Here is a 21,659-nt window from a genome sequence, read left to right on the forward strand (position 1 = left end):
AACGAATGACATATCCATCGTAATCCGCAGAGCAAAGTACGCAGACTGCCCTCTCACGCTCCGTAGCGCTCAATCGACACCATGGGCCAGCAACAGACCAAAGAGGCCGGCGCTTCGGGTTCGTCAGGCCAACCTTCGGGTCATGCGCGAACTTCCTCGCGTGGCATGACCCCCTCTGCGTCAGGAGGTCTGGTCGCTTCTCTTTCATCAGCGAGCATGCGACCGCCCTCTCCACCCCCGCTGCCAGCTCATCTCGCAGATACAGTCAAAGTCGATGAAGGAGGCCTCCTGCCTCATGGCGTCTACACGGGACCGCAGGACTACGATCAACACTTTGTCCGCCAGAACATTGTTGACCGCCGCCTAGCTCCCTTCTGCAAGGGAAGTGACGACGACGACACCTATGCCGACAGCAAGTTCAACAGCGAATGTCCCATCTGCTTCCTCAGCTATCCCACGCCCCTCAACTTCTCACGCTGCTGCCACCAACCCATCTGCACCGAATGCTTTGTCCAAATGAAGCGCGCCGATCCTAACTCACATAACCCGCCGTCCTCCGAGCCTCGGTCCTGTCCCTTCTGCGTCGAGCCCGAGTTTGGTGTCACCTACACCCCTCCCGAGGCGCTCGAGCTCGGACGACGTTCCAGCGGCAGCGGCAGTGGCAGTGACAGCCCCAACGACGCTACCGACGCCGCCATCTTTGCTGAGATGGCGATCGGCACTGGTGGCGCAGGTGTTGCGGGAGCCGGAAAGAAAAAGGTCCTACCCGCAGATGACCCCAGCGTCATCACCGTGGATCAGGTACGTCCGGACTGGCACTACAAGCTCGCCCAAGCAGAGGCCGCGGTGGCTCGAAGGGCGAACCGACGTGTCATCATGCGACAGGTGGGCGACCGTCTCATTCCCATTGGCATCTCTTCGTCGCGCATGGGCGCGGATCTGGCTGCCGCAGCGGAGAGCGGAAGGATCAACCTTAACGGACCCGGTGGCAGCATCATTCTCAATGACGGTCAGAACTGGCCAGGCACCGGCTCTGTGACCACCTCGCGAAGACGCAGCAGTCGACCGAGTCGAGGAGGCAACGAAGGTTTGCCAGAGTTTGCACGACTCATGCGCATGGGAGCGGGCGAGGACATGGAAGAGGCGATGGTGATGGAAGCCATGCGTCTCAGCTTGCTCGAGCACGAGGAACAGCAGCGCAAGCAGGCCGAGGAAGAGAAGAAGAAGAAGGCTGGATCCGTGGCGACGACAACGTCGGCGGACACATCAGCACTTTCGGGCTCCAGCGACGCGCCCGCAGCCGCCAGACCCGCAGCGCAGTCTGTGCTGGAAGAGGCAGAAGCGTCAAGCAGCAACGCGAACAGGTCTTCTGTTTCTGCTGCGTTGGCACCGCCCGCTAGCAACGTCGATCCTGCCTCGCTTGGTCTGTCCCAGACGACCATGGACGAGCTGCGCGAGCTCATCGACGAGGGTCCCGCGCCAAGTGGTGCTTCGTCCACCGCTCGCCGTGCATTCCCTGCCCCTGCACCCGTGCCTGTCCCTCAACCCGTCGTAGGTCTTGGCTCAAACCTTGCCGAACAGCAGGATACCAGCATTGGCTCACAGCACGGCTACCCCTCGCCTCCGCCGGAGACGAGTCCCGAAGCTACCAAGCACGCGACAACCTACTCGACCACCACCGCCCACTTTGGCGCTGACTCCAGCGCCCCAGACAGTCCTGGCTCGTCCGGCTTTGCAGCAACGGCCCGAAACCGCATCCTCAACCCCAACAACCCGTTCCGCCGTAGCGTGGGTGAACAGCCCCACCACTAAGCATTCGCGTTCGTCCTCGCTCGCCTGATCTGCATTCCCCCCGACCGCATCGACTCGAGTCCTTGTTCACGTCTCTCCACGTCTGTCTCGTCGCAAACTTTTCCTTGTCACCGTCTTTGTCTTCGCATGTCAATGTCATCATCCGTTGCAGGCTGACTTTGAGTGTGCCTGTGCCTGTGCCGCTGCTGGATGTGAGACGTGAGCGTCGGTTATTGGTAGGTGGATCCTTTTTTTCGGATGAAGGCTGTTAGACTTGCAGACTCGGGCCAGGTCTCGGCGCCGGCAACTTCGAGCGTGACATCCGACATCGCCTTTTTGTGGAGAAGCGCAGCGGTCGATGCATCTCTTTCACATCCTCCAACCTTGTCGCTCTCCTACGACCTCATCACCCTAGCGCTTCAGCCCGCATTGCTCTAACCGGCCATTCATCACGCTTCGTTCAGGCATTTCACGGAGTCGTCCGCACCGGCCCAAGCAGCCCAGACCACTCTTCCGACGCCAGCACGAGGAGGTCATCCAACGCCAAAAGTCCGAGCTGCAATCTTAAGCTCGGATTCCTTCACTGTACCCTTGCCTCACAGCTCATCTCCTCTGAGCGGCCGTCACCATGGACGTCCTAACATCGGTCGATCCGACCTCCTCGCAACCCTCCTCCGCGGACCCATTCCATCCATCATTCTTCGAGCTGGCGGCGCAATCGCAGCTGCAGGACCTGATCAAACCCGCGATCCGCTACGTCCTCGCCGTGCTCGCCCAGCGCAATCCGCGCTACCTCCTTCGTCTCGTCAACCGGTTCGATGAAGTCTATGCGCTGCTGATGGCGGGGATCGAAACCCACTACTTGCGGGTGTGGGGTTCGTCGTTTGCCGAAAACTTCTACGGCCTGCGTCGGCGTCGACGACCCGGTCTCTCGCGCAGTCAGGGTGGCACCTCGGTCAGTCAAGCCAAAAGTGAGCGTCTTGGCAAAACAGAGGTGCGGTTGAGCTTGCTCTTCCTGGTTGGATTGCCTTATGTCGGGGCCAAACTGGAGGATCTTTGGGAGCGCAACGGTGGCGGGTTGTCCAACGCAAGTCTGTTCGGGGAAGAAACGGCTACTTTCAACGACACCTCCCTTCCTCTGAGGGAAAGAGCGAAAAAGGTGGCGACGGAAACGTTCAAAACGGCCTATCCGTATGCGAAAACGGTGTATCAGCTCTGGTTGTTGACCTACAACGTGCGGTATCTGTTCGATCGAACGCCCTACTGGCGGCCGTGGTTCGCGGTGATGCGGGTCGACGTGAGGCGGGTGGGACCGAACGATGGACCGAGGAAGCAGTTGTTGCCCAAGAAGATGCCGAGTTTGGTGCGCCAACCAGCGAGGTTTTTGTCCATGGTGCTGAGGCTGGCACCAGGTACGATCTTCGAGGCGCTCAAATACGGTCTACCGGCAAGCATCTTCTTCTTCAAGTTCCTCGAGTGGTGGTATGGCGCAGACAATCCTCGGAGACGCCGCACTGGTGGGAGTGGAACCAGCGGCGGAGGGGCAGGGGACGACACGTCCCATCCAACACTCGACCCCCCCATCCCCCTCCTACCCGACCTCACCCACGGTCTGCTCTCCAAATCCATCCCAACCACGATCGCGGATACCTTGCCCGAATACAAGCTCCCCCACATCTTCACCCTCTCCAGCACGCTACTCGACAAACTCGCCAATGGGGAGGAGCACAAACCAACCCTGACGACAAGCGGCGGCAAGAGGAGATTGGTCCACAACTCGTGTCCCCTCTGCGGCGCGTTGCCCATCAATAACCCGGCGGTGCTGCCCAGTGGATACGTCTTTTGCTACACGTGCGCGTTCAACTATGTCGAAGAGCACGCGAGGTGTCCGGTGACAAGCCTCGCTGTGCCCGAGCGCAAAGACGCCCTGCGCAAAGTGCTCGGTTGAACGACTCACTCAATCGCATTCGTTTGCTCATCTTCCGCGGTCATTTGTGTTGTGATTGATTGAAGGCTGACAAGTGAATGAGGATCAGATACGCTCGAAAAAGTACACGTACGCCTGCTTGCTCAATCCCATCACCCCAACATCCTCTCCTTCCAGTCCCAGCGGAGCCTTGACCACCTTTTCGTCGTTGAAAAACACCCACTCCTCGTCGTGCTTGACGTGCGCCACGTAGTGTCCGCTGTGGACGCTGGGGCCTTTGTGGCTGATAAAGCTCTTAATCGCGTATTTGGCGGGCAACTCGCTCGAGCCTGGAATCACACCTGTTCCACCCGAAGCTTCCCCTTCCGCCTCCACAGGGGCCGAGTCCTCACCCGGATCATCGGGGTTCTCGAACAGCCACGCAACGGCCACTTCCGGATTGTTCCCGTTCAACCGCAGAGCTTTGCGCGCTTGAGCGGACGTAAAGCCCATCTCTTCCAACATGCTCGTGTCCGGACCCGCTGCTGCGGGTGCCGAGGCAGTGGTGGAGAAGTCGATCGGATCATCGATATCCGCATCCTCCATGTGTGCGAACAACCAGTTCATAGCACCCTCCGCATCCCCCATCCCCGTCGCCAGCAGCGCCTTCTTACATCGAATCTCCGGAAAACCCATGCTTGTCAACTGCGACATCACCCCCGCATCCCATTCCGGCTCACCACCACCGGCGGAGGAGGAAGCAGGTGCGTCATCCGGCAACTCCTCTTCGCCCGGCTGCTTGCCTCGACCCAGGTAGCGGTCGAGATCGAGCGGCGTGTCGACGGGGACGATGATCGGCACGGGCACTTTTTGAGGCACCCAGTTGAGCAGTTGGAATCGTCGCACTTGCAACGCAAGGACCTGAGGGAAGGTGGTAAACAGCGTTCGCTTGGTGGCGGTGACCTGGCGGGCGCACGAGGGACAGTTGTACTCGAGCTCTTCGGGCGAGGTGAAGATGTCGAGGCACTCGGTGAGCGAGATTGGCTCGTATTCGGCTGCTGTGTTGGTCGAGGGTACAGGCGCTGGAGCCCAGGCATGCACGCCTTCCGCTGGCTGCTTTCCGGTCGACGCGTCGGCCAGAGCGGCTTTCTGGCGGATCGGAACGGGAAGGCTCAACCCGGCATCTTGCCGCTCGATGCTGTAGCGCACCTTGTGGCAGGAGAGACACTCGAGCCTCTGTTCCAGGCCGAAACCGAATATCGCGGTAGGATCTTCGGTCGGGGAGGATGAGGCGGTGGACGCAACGGTGCGGTTCTCCTTCTGCACAATGTCGACCAGGTACTTGAAGAACTCGTCCGCATCTTGCTGGCGCATGGTCGAGAATTCTTCGTGGCCCTTGCCGACCAGTCCTTTGAACATGCTGGGTAGCACGCCTTTCTGGAACAGCGGCTGCTGCTGTGCGTCCTCGCCTCCATCTGCCGCCTTCCAGGTGCTGTCTTGCTCGGGCTCGCGTGGATGCGAGTAGCGACCGGACAGCAGACCGTCGGCAATCTTGGTCATCTGGCACTCGAAGCATGTTGCCGGCTGATTGGTGCATGCGAGCGTATGCGGGCGGTACGCATCACCGTACCTCTTCTGGAAAGCGGGCAGTGAGAACAGGCTCTGCAGCACCGAAGCCAGATAACAGCTGTTGCCGAGGTTGCGCAGACCTGTCAGGCCAGGACCAAAGACAGGCTCGAGCATCTTTCCATCTTCGCCGGTCATGTTGAAGTCGAACTTGAGGTTCTGCTCGATCTGCAGCTCGGTCATGCTCTTCTCGGTCTTGGAGAGGTCCATGACATTGATGCCAAAGTGGGAGAGGTGATGTGCGAGATTGGGGTCGATGCGCGCGTCGTTGCATGCGTAGCAGTAGATGTCGGCGCTGCCTTCGGCGGTGATGGTGCCTTGCTTGACCGAGACGGGATGACCGGACTCTTCAAAGTGAGACAGACCATGGCTGTTGCCGCCGACGCCGCCGAACTGCTCTCGACCGCAGCCGAGATGGCCACACGTGAGGCAGAGCCAGAGGTTGGAGGTGAGGTCGCACTTGCCACACGAGGCTAGTCCGGAAGGCTCCAGCTTCATCGGCTCGCCGGGCTGCACGAGCTCTCGTGTGTGCTGACAGGGCACGATCTCCTCCTCCCACGCCTTGACCTCGCTTTGCTGAGCTGAAGACATGGCAGTCATGATGCCCCGAATGACTTCGTCGAGCTTGTCAGTGACAGGCAGATCTTTGCCTGGCCCACTGGGATCGCAAGCCAGACATCGTGGGACGGTGTGGTAGTCGTATTTGTCGGCGTCCGTCTCAGCCGAAATGGCGAGCTTTGTGGGCATGGAAGGAGTTTCTCCTTTCACCCGTGGAGGTGCTGGGCGGCGTGTGCGGCGAATGTTGACGACCAGAGCATGCTGGGTCTTTTCGAAGTGAAGGCGTGAGTGCTCGCGGTCGCCGTTGCCATTGCATGCTCCGTTGAAGCAGAACATACAGACATCGATGCCGTTAGACCCATCCTGATCGTCGAAGCAGAGCGTGCATTCTTCCTTGTGCACTTGCTGCGAAGGACGAGGTGGGGCCAACGCCGTGAAGGCGGCACTGAGATGCGGGCAGGCCATGTCAGAGTCTGCTGATGGAGTGATGTCGTTCTTCTGCTTTGAAGAGGAGGCTGTGTCGGGCTCGGCCAGGGATGACGACCTCGACCGTTTCATCGGCGGGCTGATGTATCAGATGAGCTTGCTCTCGCAGAAGGTCAGCGTTGAAATGATTGACGTGTTCCCATCTGCGGTGTGTCAGGATGTCAAGGCGTCAAGTTTTGATGGTGACTTTGAGGAAGAAGCCGTCAATCGTGCAGTGTGATGCCAGTTGAGCTGCGCCGATGAATGCGATGGAAGATGTGGTGAAGCGGAACGAGGTGGGAAGAACTGAGCTGAGTCAAATCGAAGGCTGCGCAGCAAATCTTTCACTTTGTGCAACCGTGCGCTCGGGTGGAGGCCTGCGTGTCCAAACCTCTGCGTGTCCAAACCAGCTCACGCGACATCACAGACTCTGTGACTTGGACAACAGCAACACATCATGGTTCGATCAACAGAGCGTCTCCGATCGCAGACTTGGCTGCCATACAATGCCAGGCAAGTGTACCTTGAACAGAAATGTCGATACCGGCTTTGAAGCCGCACTCTCGCCGTCGTTGCTCAAAGCAGTCTATGCTCGCCGTCAGCTGTGCATCGATGCCCTCGAAGCGTACGCCGGCGGCCTTGGATTTCAGGTCTGCATACACACGTCTAAGGATCCTGACAAGTAGAAGAGGAAGGAGAGAGACGCATCCAACACCAGACGCGAGGGAAGTGAGACTTCGCAGAAAGATGGAGAGAACAAGACGCATAAACTCTTTCCTGGTACTCGTTCCGACCCGAGGGTCGGTATCTGAAGTATTGATGCTGTGGCTCGATGATGAGGATCTAAGATTGCTCGCTATGAAGCCTGGTAGTACAAAGGCATTGAGTATGCGCAGGGGTATGAGAAAACAGCTTCTACAGACAAGGAGACGCTCAGTCGTAGGTGGTGCGGTCGCGCAGACGCATCTGCCGAAGGCCGCCGCGCCAGAACCAGCTCGAGTCCTCGCCGTCTTCGTCGTCGCTACCGTCGTTCCTTCTGTTGCGTGACGAGGAACGATCGGGGACCTGCGCGGATCTGCCGGCATTTGTTCGACCAGCAGGAGCGGGGTCCATGTCTTCCCAATCTTCTTCCCTTGTGTCGGAACGAGCGTTCGCAGCGGCGGCTCGCGATCGCAAATCATCATTTCTTGCGGTCGGAGTGCGAGGCTCTTGCGCCGCTGCTGGTGATGCGTGCTCTGGAGACGAAGATTCTGAGGCGACGTTAGCTGGCCGCAAGTGCCTTCGCACAGACGAGTTGGTTTCGGATGAATCCCTCAGAGAGGGCGAGTCCTCGTCATCTTCGTCTTCGCTGATGCGACCATCTCGGCGGGCGGCAGCTACGGACGAATCGCGTGGATTCGTCGAGCCGCGACGTTGTCGCTGCAGGGGTGTGCCGTCGGTGCTCTGACTTCGTGGTTCCCGAGCGGCGCGAAGAGAAGAGGCCGTCGAGATGGTCTTGCCGTCCTGGGTCGGCTTGGTGCCCAACGAAGCAGTGCGGCTGATCGTGGAGGACAGCTCTGGTAGCGCATTAACGTTGGCATTGCTGTTCATGCCTGAATGTGTGGAGCCTGGTCGGTTCATCATCATGTGACGCAAGCCAGGACCAGTGACGCGCGAAGAATTGAGCACCTGCTCGCGTAGCGCCGACTGCTCGTGCGCCGCACGGCGAGCTGCAGCAACGTGGGCCAGCCGAAGTCGACGGAAGCGAGCCTTGATGAAGTTGGGCTGGTGGTCCATGAAGCGTTGCGCTGCAGTCGACATCCAGCCGGGTGCGGAGGAAGCGGTCGGGTTGGTGTCGCTCGAGCCGGATCCGCCTGCTGTCGTTCTTCCATCGTCGTGATTGGCAGCGTTGGGATCCGCTTCACCGTCTACAGCGGTATCACCGGTGATGCCGCCTTCTTCGCCTGCTCTGTGCACGGCTACACCGGTGAGAGCTGCACCACGCAAAGGTGCATCGCGCTCTTCTGCAGCGTCTCTGTCTTCGTGTCTCGAGACGCGGATCTGGTCGAGCTCGATGTCGTCGGTCGCCGAACCGCTGTGCGTGCGTGCAGGCCCGAGACCGCCATCGCTTTCGTTGCCTGCCGTGGGGGCACGACGACCGCGGCGAGTGAGCGTGCTGGATCCGTTGGGCTCACCGACGATACGATCCCTGATGCGGCGGAAGCCGCTGAGCCCTGGTATTGAGCTCGAGTCGTGCTGTGAGCTATGGCCCTCGGCGTTGTTGGCCTCCGTTGCTTCGATCATGGCGAGCTTCTGCTTCTGCTTTTCGATCTTGCGGCGCTTGCGTTCCTCCCGTTTGCGCTTGCGTTCGAGCCTTTCCTGTCGATCCTCCACCTCACCGATGCCCATTCCGCTGCTGACCCACCACCAGAAACCGAGCCAGCTCTGCCAGATGGTAAGAGTCCAGCAGACGTTGGGCAGCCACCAGAGGCGATCGTACTTGATCTCGGTGAAGCTGATGGCGGTGTTGATGAGAGCAAGACCCACGGATCCACCGCCAAATGCCGCAGTGCCACCGCCTGCGCGCCAAGCACGTTGTCGATTGACGAAAAGGCCCCAGATGAGCAGTGCAGTAGTGTAGAGGAGAGTCAAGGTACTGTTGCAGATGTTGCGAATGGCGTCGCCGAGATCGTTGGTCTTTGCATCGCTGTCGTCGGCAAGACCGGTAAACTCCATGCCAGAGTTGATGATGGCGAGGGGACCAAGCATCCAGAGGATGAGACGAGCCTCGAGTGCCGAGGGGAAAAGAAGCGTGAGGAACTGAATGTGCGTGATGTGAATGAGGGCCGTTGTGATAGCTCGCATAAGAAGGAAGAAGACTTCCTGCACCTTTGTCCACGAATCGTCGCCTGGTGGCAGCTGGACGCCAATATAAGGGAACATGAACGGGTAGCGCTGGGATTCGCCTTCGAGTAGGTCGAGGACGATATGGAGTGTGACGCTCAAGCTGATGAGCAGCATGAGGGAACTCGAGATCTGGAGGTAAAAGTTCTTCCTGCTGAGCGGGAAGTGGTACTGGACGGTGAAGAGAAGGTGGATGAGGAGCACCGAGATGAGCGCAATGTTGATGCCGTCGACGACGATCTGAGCGGGCATGCTGAAGGCAAAGTCGGGCATGAGGGCCAGCAAGGGGTCGTTGGAGGAAGTGGGCGATGGCTGACCATCGATGGAGATGGCTGCTGTCGGAAGTTCGGTGTAGGATGCTGCGGCAGATGAGAGCGTGTTTGATGTGTCCTGACGCCGCAGGAGATGCGGTTGCTGTTGGAAGTCATACTGCGGTGGGTCGTCTCGAAAGGATCTAGGCAAAGGTGTTGCAGCTGCTCGACGCATGGGCAGTGGCTGCTGTTGTCGAAGTACGTCCTGAGCATGAACGTTGGTACCGATGCTGAGGAGCACGCAAGCCAGCAGGCTCACGAGCACTGCCGTGCAGCCCACGATGGAGCGCAGACCCCTCATCTTGACGTTACTTGAGCAGGGTGGTGAGATTGGGCACCAACGGGCACGCTTATGCGGAATGTACCAGCATTGTATGGTATGGATTGGTTTGCTGCTCAGCGTTTGATCGATGATTGCTCGAGCTGAGCGCGATGATGGGATGGAGTGAGGTGAGATGAAAGAGAGAACGAGAGGTGGCCGCCAAGAGAGAGCTAGCCAGCCAAGAGAGTTCTGTAACTCGGCTGTTGCTCTCCCGCCGCGGCAGGACGGCAACTCAAAACTCTGTCCTGACCTGCTGCCCCGCCTTTGCCTTTGGCTTGCCCTGCAGCTCTCTTTGCTCGCTCAGCAGACCCTGCTTGGCGTCGTTTTAAGAAGTGAGGAGATGCTGGTCAGGGTCTAACAATCTCAGAAAATGGAACCACCCTGTTGGGCTCAGTTTTTTATATTCAAATGATGGCGCTTGCCTTGGATACAAACATAAGCACAGGTTAAAATGCATAGTCGACCTCACTTTCGCGGATCTAGGGAGTCGGGCGGCCGCTTTGGGGCGAGTCCCGTGGCCGAGAACTAGCATCCTTCGTGTCTTCCATCATCTGCTCTATCCTCCCCGAAGCATCATCATCGTGTTGTCACTCCAGCCAGCTCTGCTAAGCATACACGACTGACCATAGCAGTTGCTTCTGCCTTTTGCGCGCCTCATTCGCCTTTTTCTCGTCACCTCTCTGGATCTCGACTTTGTCACGCGCCGATCGCGCTTGCATACAGGCGTCGCGTCACTACCAACGCCTTTGTAGTAGCAACGTCTGCAAGACGCATCGAACGCAACTATGGAGGACGGCTACGATCATCACGAGGCTCCGCCCGCTGCCTACGACGAATCACACAATCCTTCCGTAAAGCAAGACCGAGACGAGCTTGACCACTCGCAGCACGGCTACCAACCTCACGCCTCGTATGCCTCCTCGTCTATCAACTTCAGCACTCCCGTCCGCAACTCTCACGCCGAGGCTCAAGCGGCACTCGAAGCGGTGGCCGCTGCTGCCAGTGCAGGCAAGATCCAGATGTCTCCACCTCACTCGTCTTCTGCCTCTGGCTCGGGTGGCTACATGACCACCCCCGTCAGTGCCGCCGCTGCCGCTGCCGCTGCTGCTGCAGCTGCTGCAGCCGTGTCAGCGCAGGAGCAGGATCCCGCGTCCCCCGGCGCATCGGCCTCTCCCTTTGGTACTCACCTCGGCAGGAACAAGGCCTGTCAAAGCTGTCGAGCTCGCAAGCTCAAGTGTGACGGTCAGAAGCCCGTCTGCGGTCAATGTGCTAAGGGCTGGCAGATCAAGTTCCGCATGGCTCAGAACAAGGCCAAGAACAAGAAGAAGGCGCAGGATCCTGCCGTCCGAGCCGAACTCGAAAGCTTGCCTGAGACCATGCCGCCATGTGTCTACCTGCCCATCACCCAGCGAACGCCCAGCCGCTCTGCCCGTGCCTCCATCTCGGGTCAAGACCCGGACAGCTCGTTCGCACCCGATACCCCATCTGGGTCGGCATTGCCTCCTATGGATGCTTCACCCATGCCATCCGCCGCAGTCAAAAAGCGGAAGCGCGCCGATGACCCTGCCGACGAACAGGTGCTGCATCTGCAGCAGGAAGTCCAACAGCTCAAGCAGCGTCTCGCCCAATTTACTGGCGTCTTTAACGGCACGCATCAGGCACTTGATCCCAACCAGGGCGGTGATGCCGCTGGACGTCATCCGTCCAAGGACGAGCTCGCCATCGCCCACATGCTTGCCACAAGCATGCCCACGGGCGAAGGCGGCTCCAACGGTATGCCCCTGTCTGGCACCTTCGACTACCAGCAGGCCGTAGCTGCTGTCGCCGCCAACGGTGGTCTCGGCGGTGGTAACGCCGCCCACTTTGACGTCCTCGACCCCGCGCTCAGCGGTGCCGCTTATCCTCACCCTAACGCAGCCGAGATTCGCACCGACCCACGCAGCGCAGCGTACAAACAGGCCAAAGTGACCGCTGTTCAGGACGACATGGACGAAGACGTCTTTGGCAACCCTCTCCTCGAACTCATGGTCACCAGCTGGCCTGCCGAGTTCCCGCCGCCTAACCTCGTCAACCAATTGGTGTCTACCTACTTTGAAAAGGCTGCTGTGCAGTCGCTGTTCCTCCATCCCTCTCGCTTCATGGAGAAGCTGTCCCATGGCCCCGGACACCCTCGATACCCAAGTCTCGGTCTGCTACACGGCATCTTTGCCCTGGCTTATCCTCGCCTCCGCAGCTCCGATTTGCAGGCGGACGTTGTCGGTCAGAACGTCTTCCACGGCGCTGCTACTGGTGAAAAGCTCGCCAGTCTCAAGGCCGCCGCCGCCTTCCACGCCAAGAAGGCCAAGGAGCTCGGCAAGCAGGCGACCAAGCAGCATCGTTTCGAAGAGGCAGCTCAGATCGAGGTTCTGCTGTGTGCCTACTATTACATTCACGATCGATCCATCGAGGCCTGGTTCTCGTCTGGCCATGCATGCTCGCTGCTCAAGGGCATGGAGCTCAACCGCTTGCCCTCCATCAAGACCTTTGCGTCTTCTCAAGACATCCGCAATCCTCCTGCTGCAGCGAGAAAGCAGCCCAAGCCGGCCGTCTATCGTGCCGTGCTCAAGGCGCCTGCTGCTAGCCCGCTGGAGCACGAGGAACGCGTTCGTCTCTTTTGGAACTGCTTCTACAGCGACCGTGCTGCCTGCTCCTCGACGCACTGGGCGCAGAGCATCGATGACTTGGACATCAAGACTGAGCTGCCTGGTGCCTTTGACGACTTTATCAACAGCACCTCGGACCTCATCTATCGACCAAGGCAGACGCTCGAGTCTCCGGACCTGTTCACCGATGGTCACTACGATCCTGCCATCCTCCACATCAAGGCGGCGGTGCTCCACTCCAAGTGTGTCAGCCATATGTCGAGGCTCCCCATCGATGCCTCCGTGCACGACGTGCTGACGCCTGACTTTTACAAGCTCGACGGCTGGGTTACTGCATTGATCCAGAGCTTCCCTCGCGAGTGGCGAGATCTCGCCGCGTTCGATCCCACCCTGCGTCCCTCTTCGGGCTTCGACGAGCCGCCTTTCCTCAACGACGGTGTCAACTACCGCCCGCAGAAGCAGATCAGTCTCATGACCAACCAGCTGGTTCTCGCGCACGCGCTCATGTACGGCAGCTGCATCTCGCTGCACGAGCCTGTGGCGCACCGCATGCCCGATTCGGCGCGCAAAGCGGCCCAGGCGGCGCAGAGCATCATCAAGATCCTCAAAGTCTTCATTGCCGCTCGCGTCGACCTGCTCCAAGTCGGGTCGTTGATGACGCTCATGATCGTACTTGCAGCGCGTTCCGTTACGCGGCAGTACAAGAAGAACCGTCGGGAGGCGGTGCAGGCGTATCTGCGAATGCGACGGTCGCATCCGGACGTGGCGGCGCGAGCATCCGAGGCTGGCTACTCGAGCGGTATCAGTGCGGCCTCCCCCGCGAGCTCCGGCGCTAAAAGCCACGGTGCAACGTACAACGCAACGGGAACCATGGGCCTCGACACCTCGGCCTCGGACGTCATCGACGAAGACGAAGCCGCCGCTTCGGCAGAGATCTCCACCGTCGGTTTCTCGGACAGCCTCGAAGACGAATTGGAATTTGCGCTCGACACGGACGCTGCGCTGCGCGCGCAGATCGACCCGGAAGGCTCCCTCGCCAGTCTGAGGGACGATTTGGAGCTCATCTTCTGGAGCCTGATCAAGTATGGTGAGACCTACCCGCTCGGCGTTGGCCAAGCGAAGGTGGTCGCCCAGCTGCTAGGTAAGGACTATTCAAGCGAGCTCGAGCAGGCAGGACTGTTCAGGAGGAGTGCGGAACCGAGTGTGTTGGGCAGTGCGAGCGATGCAGGCAGTTGGACGGATCACAATAGCCCGGCCAACTTTGCCCCGGGTGTCGGCGTCGGGCAGCACGCTAGCCCGCCGCAGGGGATGAGACCCATGCGCGCTCCCCAAGGGCCACAGTACGGTCCTCCCGGAGCAGGCGGCGCACCAGGCGTGTATGGCAGACCGCCACCCAATGCGGGTGCGGCTAGCGCAGCCAGCTTCTTCCACGCTACAGAAGGTGGTTATCGATTGGGCAACTTTTAAGGCTTTCTTTCACGCAATGTAAGGTTTACCTCGTAACGTCCGTCTTTTGATACCATTGCACTGATATGTCTGTGCCTCACTCTTTGGCCCAGAGCACCTCGACAGGGCAGGGGAAGCTGAGGCAGTACATCTGCTTGTTAGGTGCGACGTCTCGGACGTAATGAATCTCCAACCCGGCTGTTGCTTGTCCACCATCCCTCCGGTGCCACTCGTGTTCGACATGCGACATGAACTCGTCGCTGGTGGAGAGATGCTTGTAGGTGTTGTAGTTGGGGTGAGAAGTCAAATAGTTGCCCACCTCGGCGTCTTGTGTGGAAGCGCTCTTGCGGAGACCTGCAAGGGTTTGGGTGGGCGGTGGGAGGGGTCGAGCTTTGAGCCTGAACGACGCATCGGGTGGGATACCGAGCGCGAAGTTGGCCCGGTTGAGAATGTCAAGTGCGGGCGTGAAGGGGTCTTTGCTAAAGCAGTGGACGTGGATCATGGGCGTGGGTGTCAAGGTTCGATCTGCGGACGAGGCGCGCAAGGAAAGCTCGGATTCAAGCGCAGTCGGCGTGACGATGGTGGCCAGATGAGTGTATGCCCCGCGGAAGGCGTCGAGGAACTCCAAGGCTGTGGCGGGGAGGTTGAGGATGAAGTGGTCGATCAGGCGACGGGGTTCGTGCCGCGCCGGCTCAGGGGCGCGGGCGGCGAGGGTGAGGTTTGACAGCTTGTCCGCAGTATCGTTGGTCTCGGTGGTGAAGGAGTTGGTTTTCGCGGCTTGCTTTGCAGCATGCACCTCCCTCATCGCCTTAGCCTTGACCTTCAACTGCTTGCGCATATCCTCCCGCAATCGCTCATCCTCCATCTCCCCATCAGTCCCATCATACCCCTTCATCCGCCCCGCAAACGCCCGCTTCCACGTCTCCTCCATGCTCCACCTTACAAACGCCCTCCCATCCATGCACTTCGCCACCACCCCTCCCTGCCCCTCTGGTCCCTTCCCACCCTCGTCATCCAACAACACCTTGTTCAACCGCGCGTTCCTCTCCAGACTCTCGAAACTGCTCGGGTTCAAATCGTTCGCAATCACCCACGTCCCCCTCTTCCCCGCAGGAACGGCAAACGGTCCCACGCCCGCCATCACATCTCCCAACACCTGCCCCACCCTACACCTCCTAATCAATCTCGCGTGCTCCGCATGCAACCTCGAATTCCAATACACTGATCGAAAATCGAATTCAAACGTGCATTCGCTCTCGCTGACCCGGGCGGTGTACTCGGGAACACCCGCGAGAAGTTCCATCTTGAAAAAGCGAAACTCGGTATCGATGCTATCGAGCTTGTTGACCACCGTGCGGAGATGCGGGGCGTGTTTGGAGAGGATGATGTGACCAACGAGGAAACGATACGGTGTGTAAACGGGGAGGAGGTTGAGATGCGCAATGTGACCGACGATGGTGAAGCCGGATGGCACGCCGTCTGCTGCAACCAGAGATTGGGGGAGGAGGGCTTCGAGGATCTGATCCGACGAAAGGTGGTCGTACCCCAGAGAGAGGGTGAATGAGGGCAGGAGATGCAGAGAGTGTTTTTCGATGGTCGAAAGGATGATCTCGGGCGTAGGAGAGTCGGCGGGGATGTTGAGAAGCAAGATGCGTTGGGAAGCGTCCCCGCTCGGATGCGGCTGGACGTATCGGACGCCCGCAGCGTTGAACATGTACGGCATGATCGCTTCGTCTTTTGTGAGAAGCGGGAGCTGACGCCCTGAAAGCACGATGGCTTGGAGATGATGTGAAGAGGTGAAGGTGGGTTTGAGTTGCTCGAGGAGCCCGGCTGAACCGGACATGGTCTCGAGGAGCGGTTCGGTGCCTGTGAGGCGTGGGACGGCGGTGGGTGCCGAGACGGAGAGCTTGTGCTGGCGCATGGCTGTGCGTGTCGTCGTCGACGCGCTGGAAGATCCAGGCTGGTCGAGGGACTGAGTCGACATGCTGAACGGACGATAGCAGGTTAATCCGCTGTAAGTGTCAGCTCGACGAGAGGTGGACGGTGGACGTGGCTGGGAGAGAACGATTGCGCTTGTCTGATGTCTCACACGACGACTTGTAGTGAACGCGGTTCTACGGAAGAGTGGGATGTTGATGCCCCTGGAGAGCATGTGTGAGGGACTGATGTTGAGGATCGATGTGCTCCAGGCATGGTCGAAGGGAGCGAAAGAACTTGTTTGCTTCTTCTCACGTCAAAAAGTGTCCGCTGCAAAAACCAATCAAACCCGACATCCGAGATTGACACGGGGAGTTCTCCACATTCGACATGCTGCCACTTCGTACCACCATGACTATCCTTACATTGCTAATGTCTGTACACAGGTGCAGAACATGCCTACGCTTCTACATCCGCATCGAGCTCGGGCGTCCAAAGCACCAGCCTGTTAGAAAACATGTACCTGCTGAACACGAGGTAAAGGTATCGGAACCATTCGAGCTGGGTCTTGTGTTTGAGCATGGCGCGGATACCGTTGATGTATTGTTGCGTGCTGGCGAGAATGAGGATCTCGGATGCTGGCTTGTAGTTGGCGCTATCTTGAGCAGGTACGGGTCGACCCGAATACATGAAGGTCTCAAACACGGCTAGAGGCGCCGAATTGTACTTTTCCCACACCTCCATCGAGGGCAGCACGTAGAGTGGGAGGTTGCGAGCGACGGCGAGATCACGCGTGCCGTTGTAGGCTGCGATGTGGTTCAGATGGCCGGAGATGCCGTGCTTGTCAAAGGTGATGAGCGCGTCGATGGGGGAGGAGCGCTTGAGCGAGTTGATGTGCTTGCCTACCACCGAGGAGATGTGCTGGGTAGGCCAGGTGGCGTCCATCGAATCCTGAAGTCGTGCGTCATCGAGGTACTTGACTCTGCTCGCCGATACGCCGAGCTGACCGTAGCTTGCATAGAGCTCCTCGGCCCGCTGATGGCCCAATCCTGCCGCATTCCCTGTCGACAGGCACAAGGCTGACAAGACTGTGCCCGCCGCGGCGAGCCCTTGGACAGCGGGCGCAAAGAACATGGCCTCGTCATCCGGATGTGCTGTGACGAGTAGCGCTGAAGAAGGCAGGGAGCGTATGGAGCCGCTAATGGCGGCGTCCAAGTCAGGGTGCTCGACACGCAAGCCTGATATCAAGTACTGCAGCAGGAACGAGCCGAGGAAGACGGTGAGGAAGAATTGCGGATGCGGGATGGCATTCCGCAAATAATGCAGCGGATGCTTAGGTCTATCCGCCATGATGTTCGATGTGTCGTCGGTGGGAAGAGTGGACAGTTGATAGGTAGGAAGGTGGAAGGACATGTGTTGCTTCGAGCAGCTCATGCGGGGTCTCTCGGATCAGAAGAAACGTGCGCACGGCTATGCTGTCAAAATTTTTCGTATTTGTGTGCTACACCGATGTAACATGAGCAAGCTTTTCGCAAAACGGTGTGAGATCATGATGGCATGAGTTCGGCTAGAGTCGAATTGTTTGCTTGCGCGCATGCCCGCTAAGCGGGCGCCAGCCAATCTCGTTTCGAGCAGAGGACCGCGAGACTGAAGGTGTGGGGCAATGTCGCGACGTCGACAAGGAGAAGCACGCCGATGCTCACCGTCGGCGTAGTGCGAGGTGGCGTGCGTACAAGGAGGCAGTGCCAAAAGTAAGGCTATCTTTGTCTCTCTCTCTCATCCATTGCCTCGCGTGATCAGATTGTGGGTCGTGATAGGCTCGGTTGGGGAGAATGAGAATCTGCAATCCAAAATGAGGCCATTTGTGACCTCGAAGCGAGCTCGCAAGTCATGATTAAGAGATCGACAGAGTGCCAATCCTCGAACCGCACAACTTGAAACTGTAGGTTCGACAAGACTGGACCGATTGTTAGGGTTCCACACGTGCAGTCAAGGTACTTGAGAGTGTGCTGCTGCTCATCACATGGTCATCGAGAGTGCCACCAAAGGGAGCGACGGCGAAGTACATGGGCGATACGAGGGACGGGACTGCTGAACGCCATCTTTTGACTGCCCGACGGCTTCCCGCTCTTTGTGAAATTTCGAGGTCCGCTCTAGGGAACCCTTGGCCAAAGTGGCGAAAGGGTCCACAGCCACAGTGGCCGCTCTGCAGCTCGAGCCCCACGAAACGAAATTTGTGCAAGCTTGTCTCGCATTTTATCCTAAGTGCCTGTCTCACACCAACCAGATCTGCCTCTTCAACAGAGACACACACTGTTTGTTGGTCTTGCGATCCAGCACGAGCTCATGTTGTCTGCAAACAAAGTCATCCAGTCGAACAAGGAAACGTAGGACGAGCAGCACCCTGGCATCCCGTCGGTCAAGAACCAAGGCGAGGATGCATGAAACTCTGGCTGCAGTCTGTGACAACCCACGCTGCCGGCCTGTGTAACTTTCCCACAGGCGTGTCACCTGTCACAAGCTCAAGGCGAGAACCCTCTTTTTTCTTCCCCAAGGCTCTCTCTCTCTCTTTCCCCGTCCCGACCTCGCCCTGCTGCTCTCATGGCACTGTTGCACTGACTAACCTTGGTGATGTGCTGCTCACCCGTTGGCAGAGTTGCTCTCGTGTGACTGCATGGGCTGGAATTATGCACCTCCAAGTCCCGTCACTCCTTGACTGCGCCGTGAGACTGAAGATATACTGTATATCACCCAACCACCTCAGGACATTTCTACCTCCATCTCTCTTCCTCCTTGCTCGCTTCTCTCTACTACCACACACATCGCAGCTGCAACCGTCCACAGAACAGCACTCAGTCGCTTCATTTGACCCATCGACAACGTTGGCCGTTCCCGTCTTCTAATTCGACCATCGTCGAGGTCCGAGCTTCTGCCCCCGGTGACCTTCGAGAACGATCCGGTCAGAGCCTATTGTCTAGCACGGATCGCGTGCAGAATCCCGCCTTCCCACTCGGAGCCCTCCTATCGCCTAGCTACTCGCACAGCTCGTTGCACTCGTCTCTGGCAACCCGACCCCACTTTCATCTCGTCTCTCTTCGCAATTCTCCGCGCGACCCAAGCATCCGGTCGTTCTCAAAAGAACGCCAGGAGCCTACAAAAGCGCCTCCCCTTCGCTCAAACCGTCAAGACCACCACAAGCCTTCCTCAGGCCCTCTGATCCAATTGCAATAGTCATGGCCATGCCGCACCACAGCGCAGGCGCCTCGCGCACCTCGCACCCTTATCATGCTCCCCACCTCGTCGCTGCTACTAAATCCTCGCAAAGACCCGCTCAGACCTCTTCAGTCACGCATTCCCGCGAGTCTTCATTCAAGCACAATCAAGACCCTGCGTGTGTCACTGCAGGGGCCGCAGCTTTCCCTTCAGCCGCCTCATCGCTCCTCGCGCCTCCTCCTCCCTCTGCCCTGCCCCCCATCCCACGATTTGGCCCTCAGGCCTCTACTGATGGAAACGACACCACTAGCTCTGCGCAAAGATCCTCAGGCCCTCTGTCCAAGAGCATTCGAAGGGCATTGCGACAAATCAGTGCCGGTCTCACCAAAGACGAACACGCCCAACTCGTCCAGAAGATTCTCGTCGATCTTCGTCCGGCTCAACCTTCCTCCTCCATCATTCGTCCCTTTTCGCGTCCTGCTTCCACCAGTGCTGTCACCAATAAGATGTCTTCTCGCCAATCTCACAGCGTCGACAGCACTCCGCTGATCACTTCCAAGCGCCTCAGCGTTCGCTCCCACAGCGACGATTCCAGCGCAAGTGGCTACGGCAGCCACTCCGGCGAGGAAAAGCTCACCCGCACTCCTCCCCTCAGCCGCAGCCAAACCGCCACGCCCACCACGCCCGCTAGCGTTCTCACCCACGACAAGCAACTCAAGCTCCAAGTCGCCGACGCCGACAAATCCGTCTTAACACCCACTGCCGCCCTCGAAAGCCTTCGTGTTCTCGAGAACAGCTTTGTGCCATCCACCCTCAGCTTGCCCTTGGATGGAGCTGCCGACGCCCAAGACGACGACAAGCTCTCGCTCAACACTGCTCTTGCATCGCCCACAAAGTCTACGGCTGGCGACAAGGACGCGGCTCCTTCTTCGCCCGTGTCCGCAGGTCCTGTTTCTCCTACTCGAGCCAAGCGAAGCAGCTCCTACCGCAAATCGGTCCCCACTCTCGACGACCTGGCCACTCGCTCCAAGAGACCCGACATGAACGGCCGCGAACGTCACCGTAGCGCTTCGTCTGTCTCTGCGGCCTCCCAGCCTCCTCTGTCGCCCTCGAGCACCTACACCCAAACGCCCAGCTGGATTTCCTCACTCACCACCTCCGAGGCCATTCGCGTTCTCGCTTTCCAGCAGGACTCGATCGAGGCTGGCTCCGACGCTGAAGCCGACGCGAATGTCGATCCCAGTGCTACAAGCGACGAGCTCAGCGCACTCCGATACGCACTCAAGTACGCTCTTGCACGCTCGGACAAGCTGGCCGAGGCTCTCAGCCGCGCGAACCAGGACAGAATCAAAGCCGAGTCCGAACTCGAAATCCTTCGCAACAATGTCTTGGCCATGCTCAGCAGCAAGAGCATCCTCAGGTCTCCTGATAAGCTCAAGACACGCGAGTTGCACGCCGACAACGCAAAGCGCCCCGCCGTTCGCACGCAGACGAGCGAGGAGGAGGACACGGACCAGTTCGAGGATGCTCACTCTCGGCACGGGCACGGCGCGGTCGAGCGAACAAACGTCTCTTCGCCCAAGAAGAAGCAGGTCAGCATCGACCTTGAGCCTCGGGTCGTCAGCGCTGTCCCTGCTGCCACGAGCCTCTCTCGACCTCCGCGGGCTGAACGCGCAGCAGCTGCTTCCAAGGCTGTCACTCCCGTCCTTGCTCCCGCTGCAGCCGAACCTGCCAAGCCCGCGACCGGCGTCAGCATCGCCAGTCTCCGTAAGAAGCAAGCCGAGTCCAGCGCGAACGCCTCGTCCAGCACAGCCCAGCGCTACGCTCCATCCCGCAAGGCCCTCGACCTCGAATCCGAACCCACCGACACCTTGCCGACGGACGAAGACGAGATCGACGACGAAGAATTCGACATGTTCCCCTTCCACCAGATGCGCCGACGCGCCGCGCCCGAAGTGTCGATGGCCGACTTCCTCAACGCCTCGCGCATGTCCAAGAGCGAGATTGAGCAGCACGATGCGCGACGCGAGCTCGAGCGCGAGGACGAAGCGGGCTTTTCGCACTCGCGCTCTCCTCTCGTCGGAGGGTTGTCCGCTCGTCGTGGGATCCTCAAGAACCTTGGCAAGCTGGTCGAGACGGAACGCACCAAGCGCAACGCACGCCGCACTAGTGCTAGTATCATCTCCAAGCCGAGCCTGCTCTCGATCAATTCGGTCGCTGTTTCGCGCGACAACGGCAAGCTCTCCCGCTCGGCCTCGGGCGCGAAATCCAACCGACCCGGCCACCTCATGTCGTTCAGCGAGGAGAGCATCATCCCGTCCTACCCCAAAGGGAGTCTCGGCGCTAGCACCACGGCCGCCGCCGCAGAAGCCCGCTTGAGAGCCCTCTCCACCCATTCGTCGCTCAGAGAGAGCCTCGAGAAGCAGAGCCTGTGGGAGGCCGGCATTCGCGCCTGATTTCGCGCTTGTAACACCGTCACTTTCTGTCCTTTCAATTGTCACACTCGTTTGAATATCGCTGTTGTCGTGAATCGAAATGCATTTCGAACAGACCATGCTATGAGGACACATGAGACAACG

The 21,659-nt window shown here is 59.0% G+C and overlaps 8 protein-coding genes across 8 annotated transcripts; 4 read left to right on the top strand and 4 right to left on the bottom strand.

Annotated features, from left to right (window-relative positions):
* Positions 1-81: 81 nt before the first annotated feature.
* On the top strand, positions 82-1,812 carry PSEUBRA_000313 (Zinc finger, RING-type; the record flags this gene model as incomplete). The annotated part of the gene is made up of 1 exon (XM_016435910.1): positions 82-1,812. One exon carries the CDS (start codon positions 82-84, stop codon positions 1,810-1,812), a length of 1,731 nt encoding a protein of 576 aa, XP_016294904.1.
* A 607-nt stretch (positions 1,813-2,419) lies between these two features.
* PSEUBRA_000314 (Pex, N-terminal) lies at positions 2,420-3,739 on the top strand (the record flags this gene model as incomplete). The annotated part of the gene is made up of 1 exon (XM_016435911.1): positions 2,420-3,739. The coding sequence occupies one exon, from the start codon at positions 2,420-2,422 to the stop codon at positions 3,737-3,739; it is 1,320 nt and encodes a 439-aa protein (XP_016294905.1).
* An 84-nt stretch (positions 3,740-3,823) lies between these two features.
* Positions 3,824-6,439, bottom strand: PSEUBRA_000315 (Zinc finger, UBP-type; the record flags this gene model as incomplete). The annotated part of the gene is made up of 1 exon (XM_016435916.2): positions 3,824-6,439. The coding sequence occupies one exon, from the start codon at positions 6,437-6,439 to the stop codon at positions 3,824-3,826; it is 2,616 nt and encodes an 871-aa protein (XP_016294906.2).
* Positions 6,440-7,279: 840 nt separating this feature from the next.
* PSEUBRA_000316 (uncharacterized protein) lies at positions 7,280-9,841 on the bottom strand (the record flags this gene model as incomplete). The annotated part of the gene is made up of 1 exon (XM_016435918.2): positions 7,280-9,841. The coding sequence occupies one exon, from the start codon at positions 9,839-9,841 to the stop codon at positions 7,280-7,282; it is 2,562 nt and encodes an 853-aa protein (XP_016294907.2).
* Positions 9,842-10,647: 806 nt separating this feature from the next.
* On the top strand, positions 10,648-13,971 carry PSEUBRA_000317 (uncharacterized protein; the record flags this gene model as incomplete). Its single annotated transcript, XM_016435902.1, has 1 exon — positions 10,648-13,971. The coding sequence occupies one exon, from the start codon at positions 10,648-10,650 to the stop codon at positions 13,969-13,971; it is 3,324 nt and encodes a 1,107-aa protein (XP_016294908.1).
* A 76-nt stretch (positions 13,972-14,047) lies between these two features.
* Positions 14,048-15,934, bottom strand: PSEUBRA_000318 (tRNA transferase Trm5/Tyw2; the record flags this gene model as incomplete). The annotated part of the gene is made up of 1 exon (XM_016435923.1): positions 14,048-15,934. One exon carries the CDS (start codon positions 15,932-15,934, stop codon positions 14,048-14,050), a length of 1,887 nt encoding a protein of 628 aa, XP_016294909.1.
* Positions 15,935-16,326: 392 nt separating this feature from the next.
* On the bottom strand, positions 16,327-17,217 carry PSEUBRA_000319 (N-acetylglucosaminyl phosphatidylinositol deacetylase-related; the record flags this gene model as incomplete). The annotated part of the gene is made up of 1 exon (XM_016435924.1): positions 16,327-17,217. The coding sequence occupies one exon, from the start codon at positions 17,215-17,217 to the stop codon at positions 16,327-16,329; it is 891 nt and encodes a 296-aa protein (XP_016294910.1).
* A 1,883-nt stretch (positions 17,218-19,100) lies between these two features.
* PSEUBRA_000320 (uncharacterized protein) lies at positions 19,101-21,536 on the top strand (the record flags this gene model as incomplete). Its single annotated transcript, XM_016435942.2, has 1 exon — positions 19,101-21,536. The coding sequence occupies one exon, from the start codon at positions 19,101-19,103 to the stop codon at positions 21,534-21,536; it is 2,436 nt and encodes an 811-aa protein (XP_016294911.2).
* Positions 21,537-21,659: the final 123 nt, after the last annotated feature.

The sequence above is a fragment of the Kalmanozyma brasiliensis genome, assembly GCF_000497045.1.
Source record: "Kalmanozyma brasiliensis GHG001 unplaced genomic scaffold PSEUBRA_SCAF1, whole genome shotgun sequence".
Taxonomy (NCBI): Eukaryota; Fungi; Basidiomycota; class Ustilaginomycetes; order Ustilaginales; genus Kalmanozyma; species Kalmanozyma brasiliensis.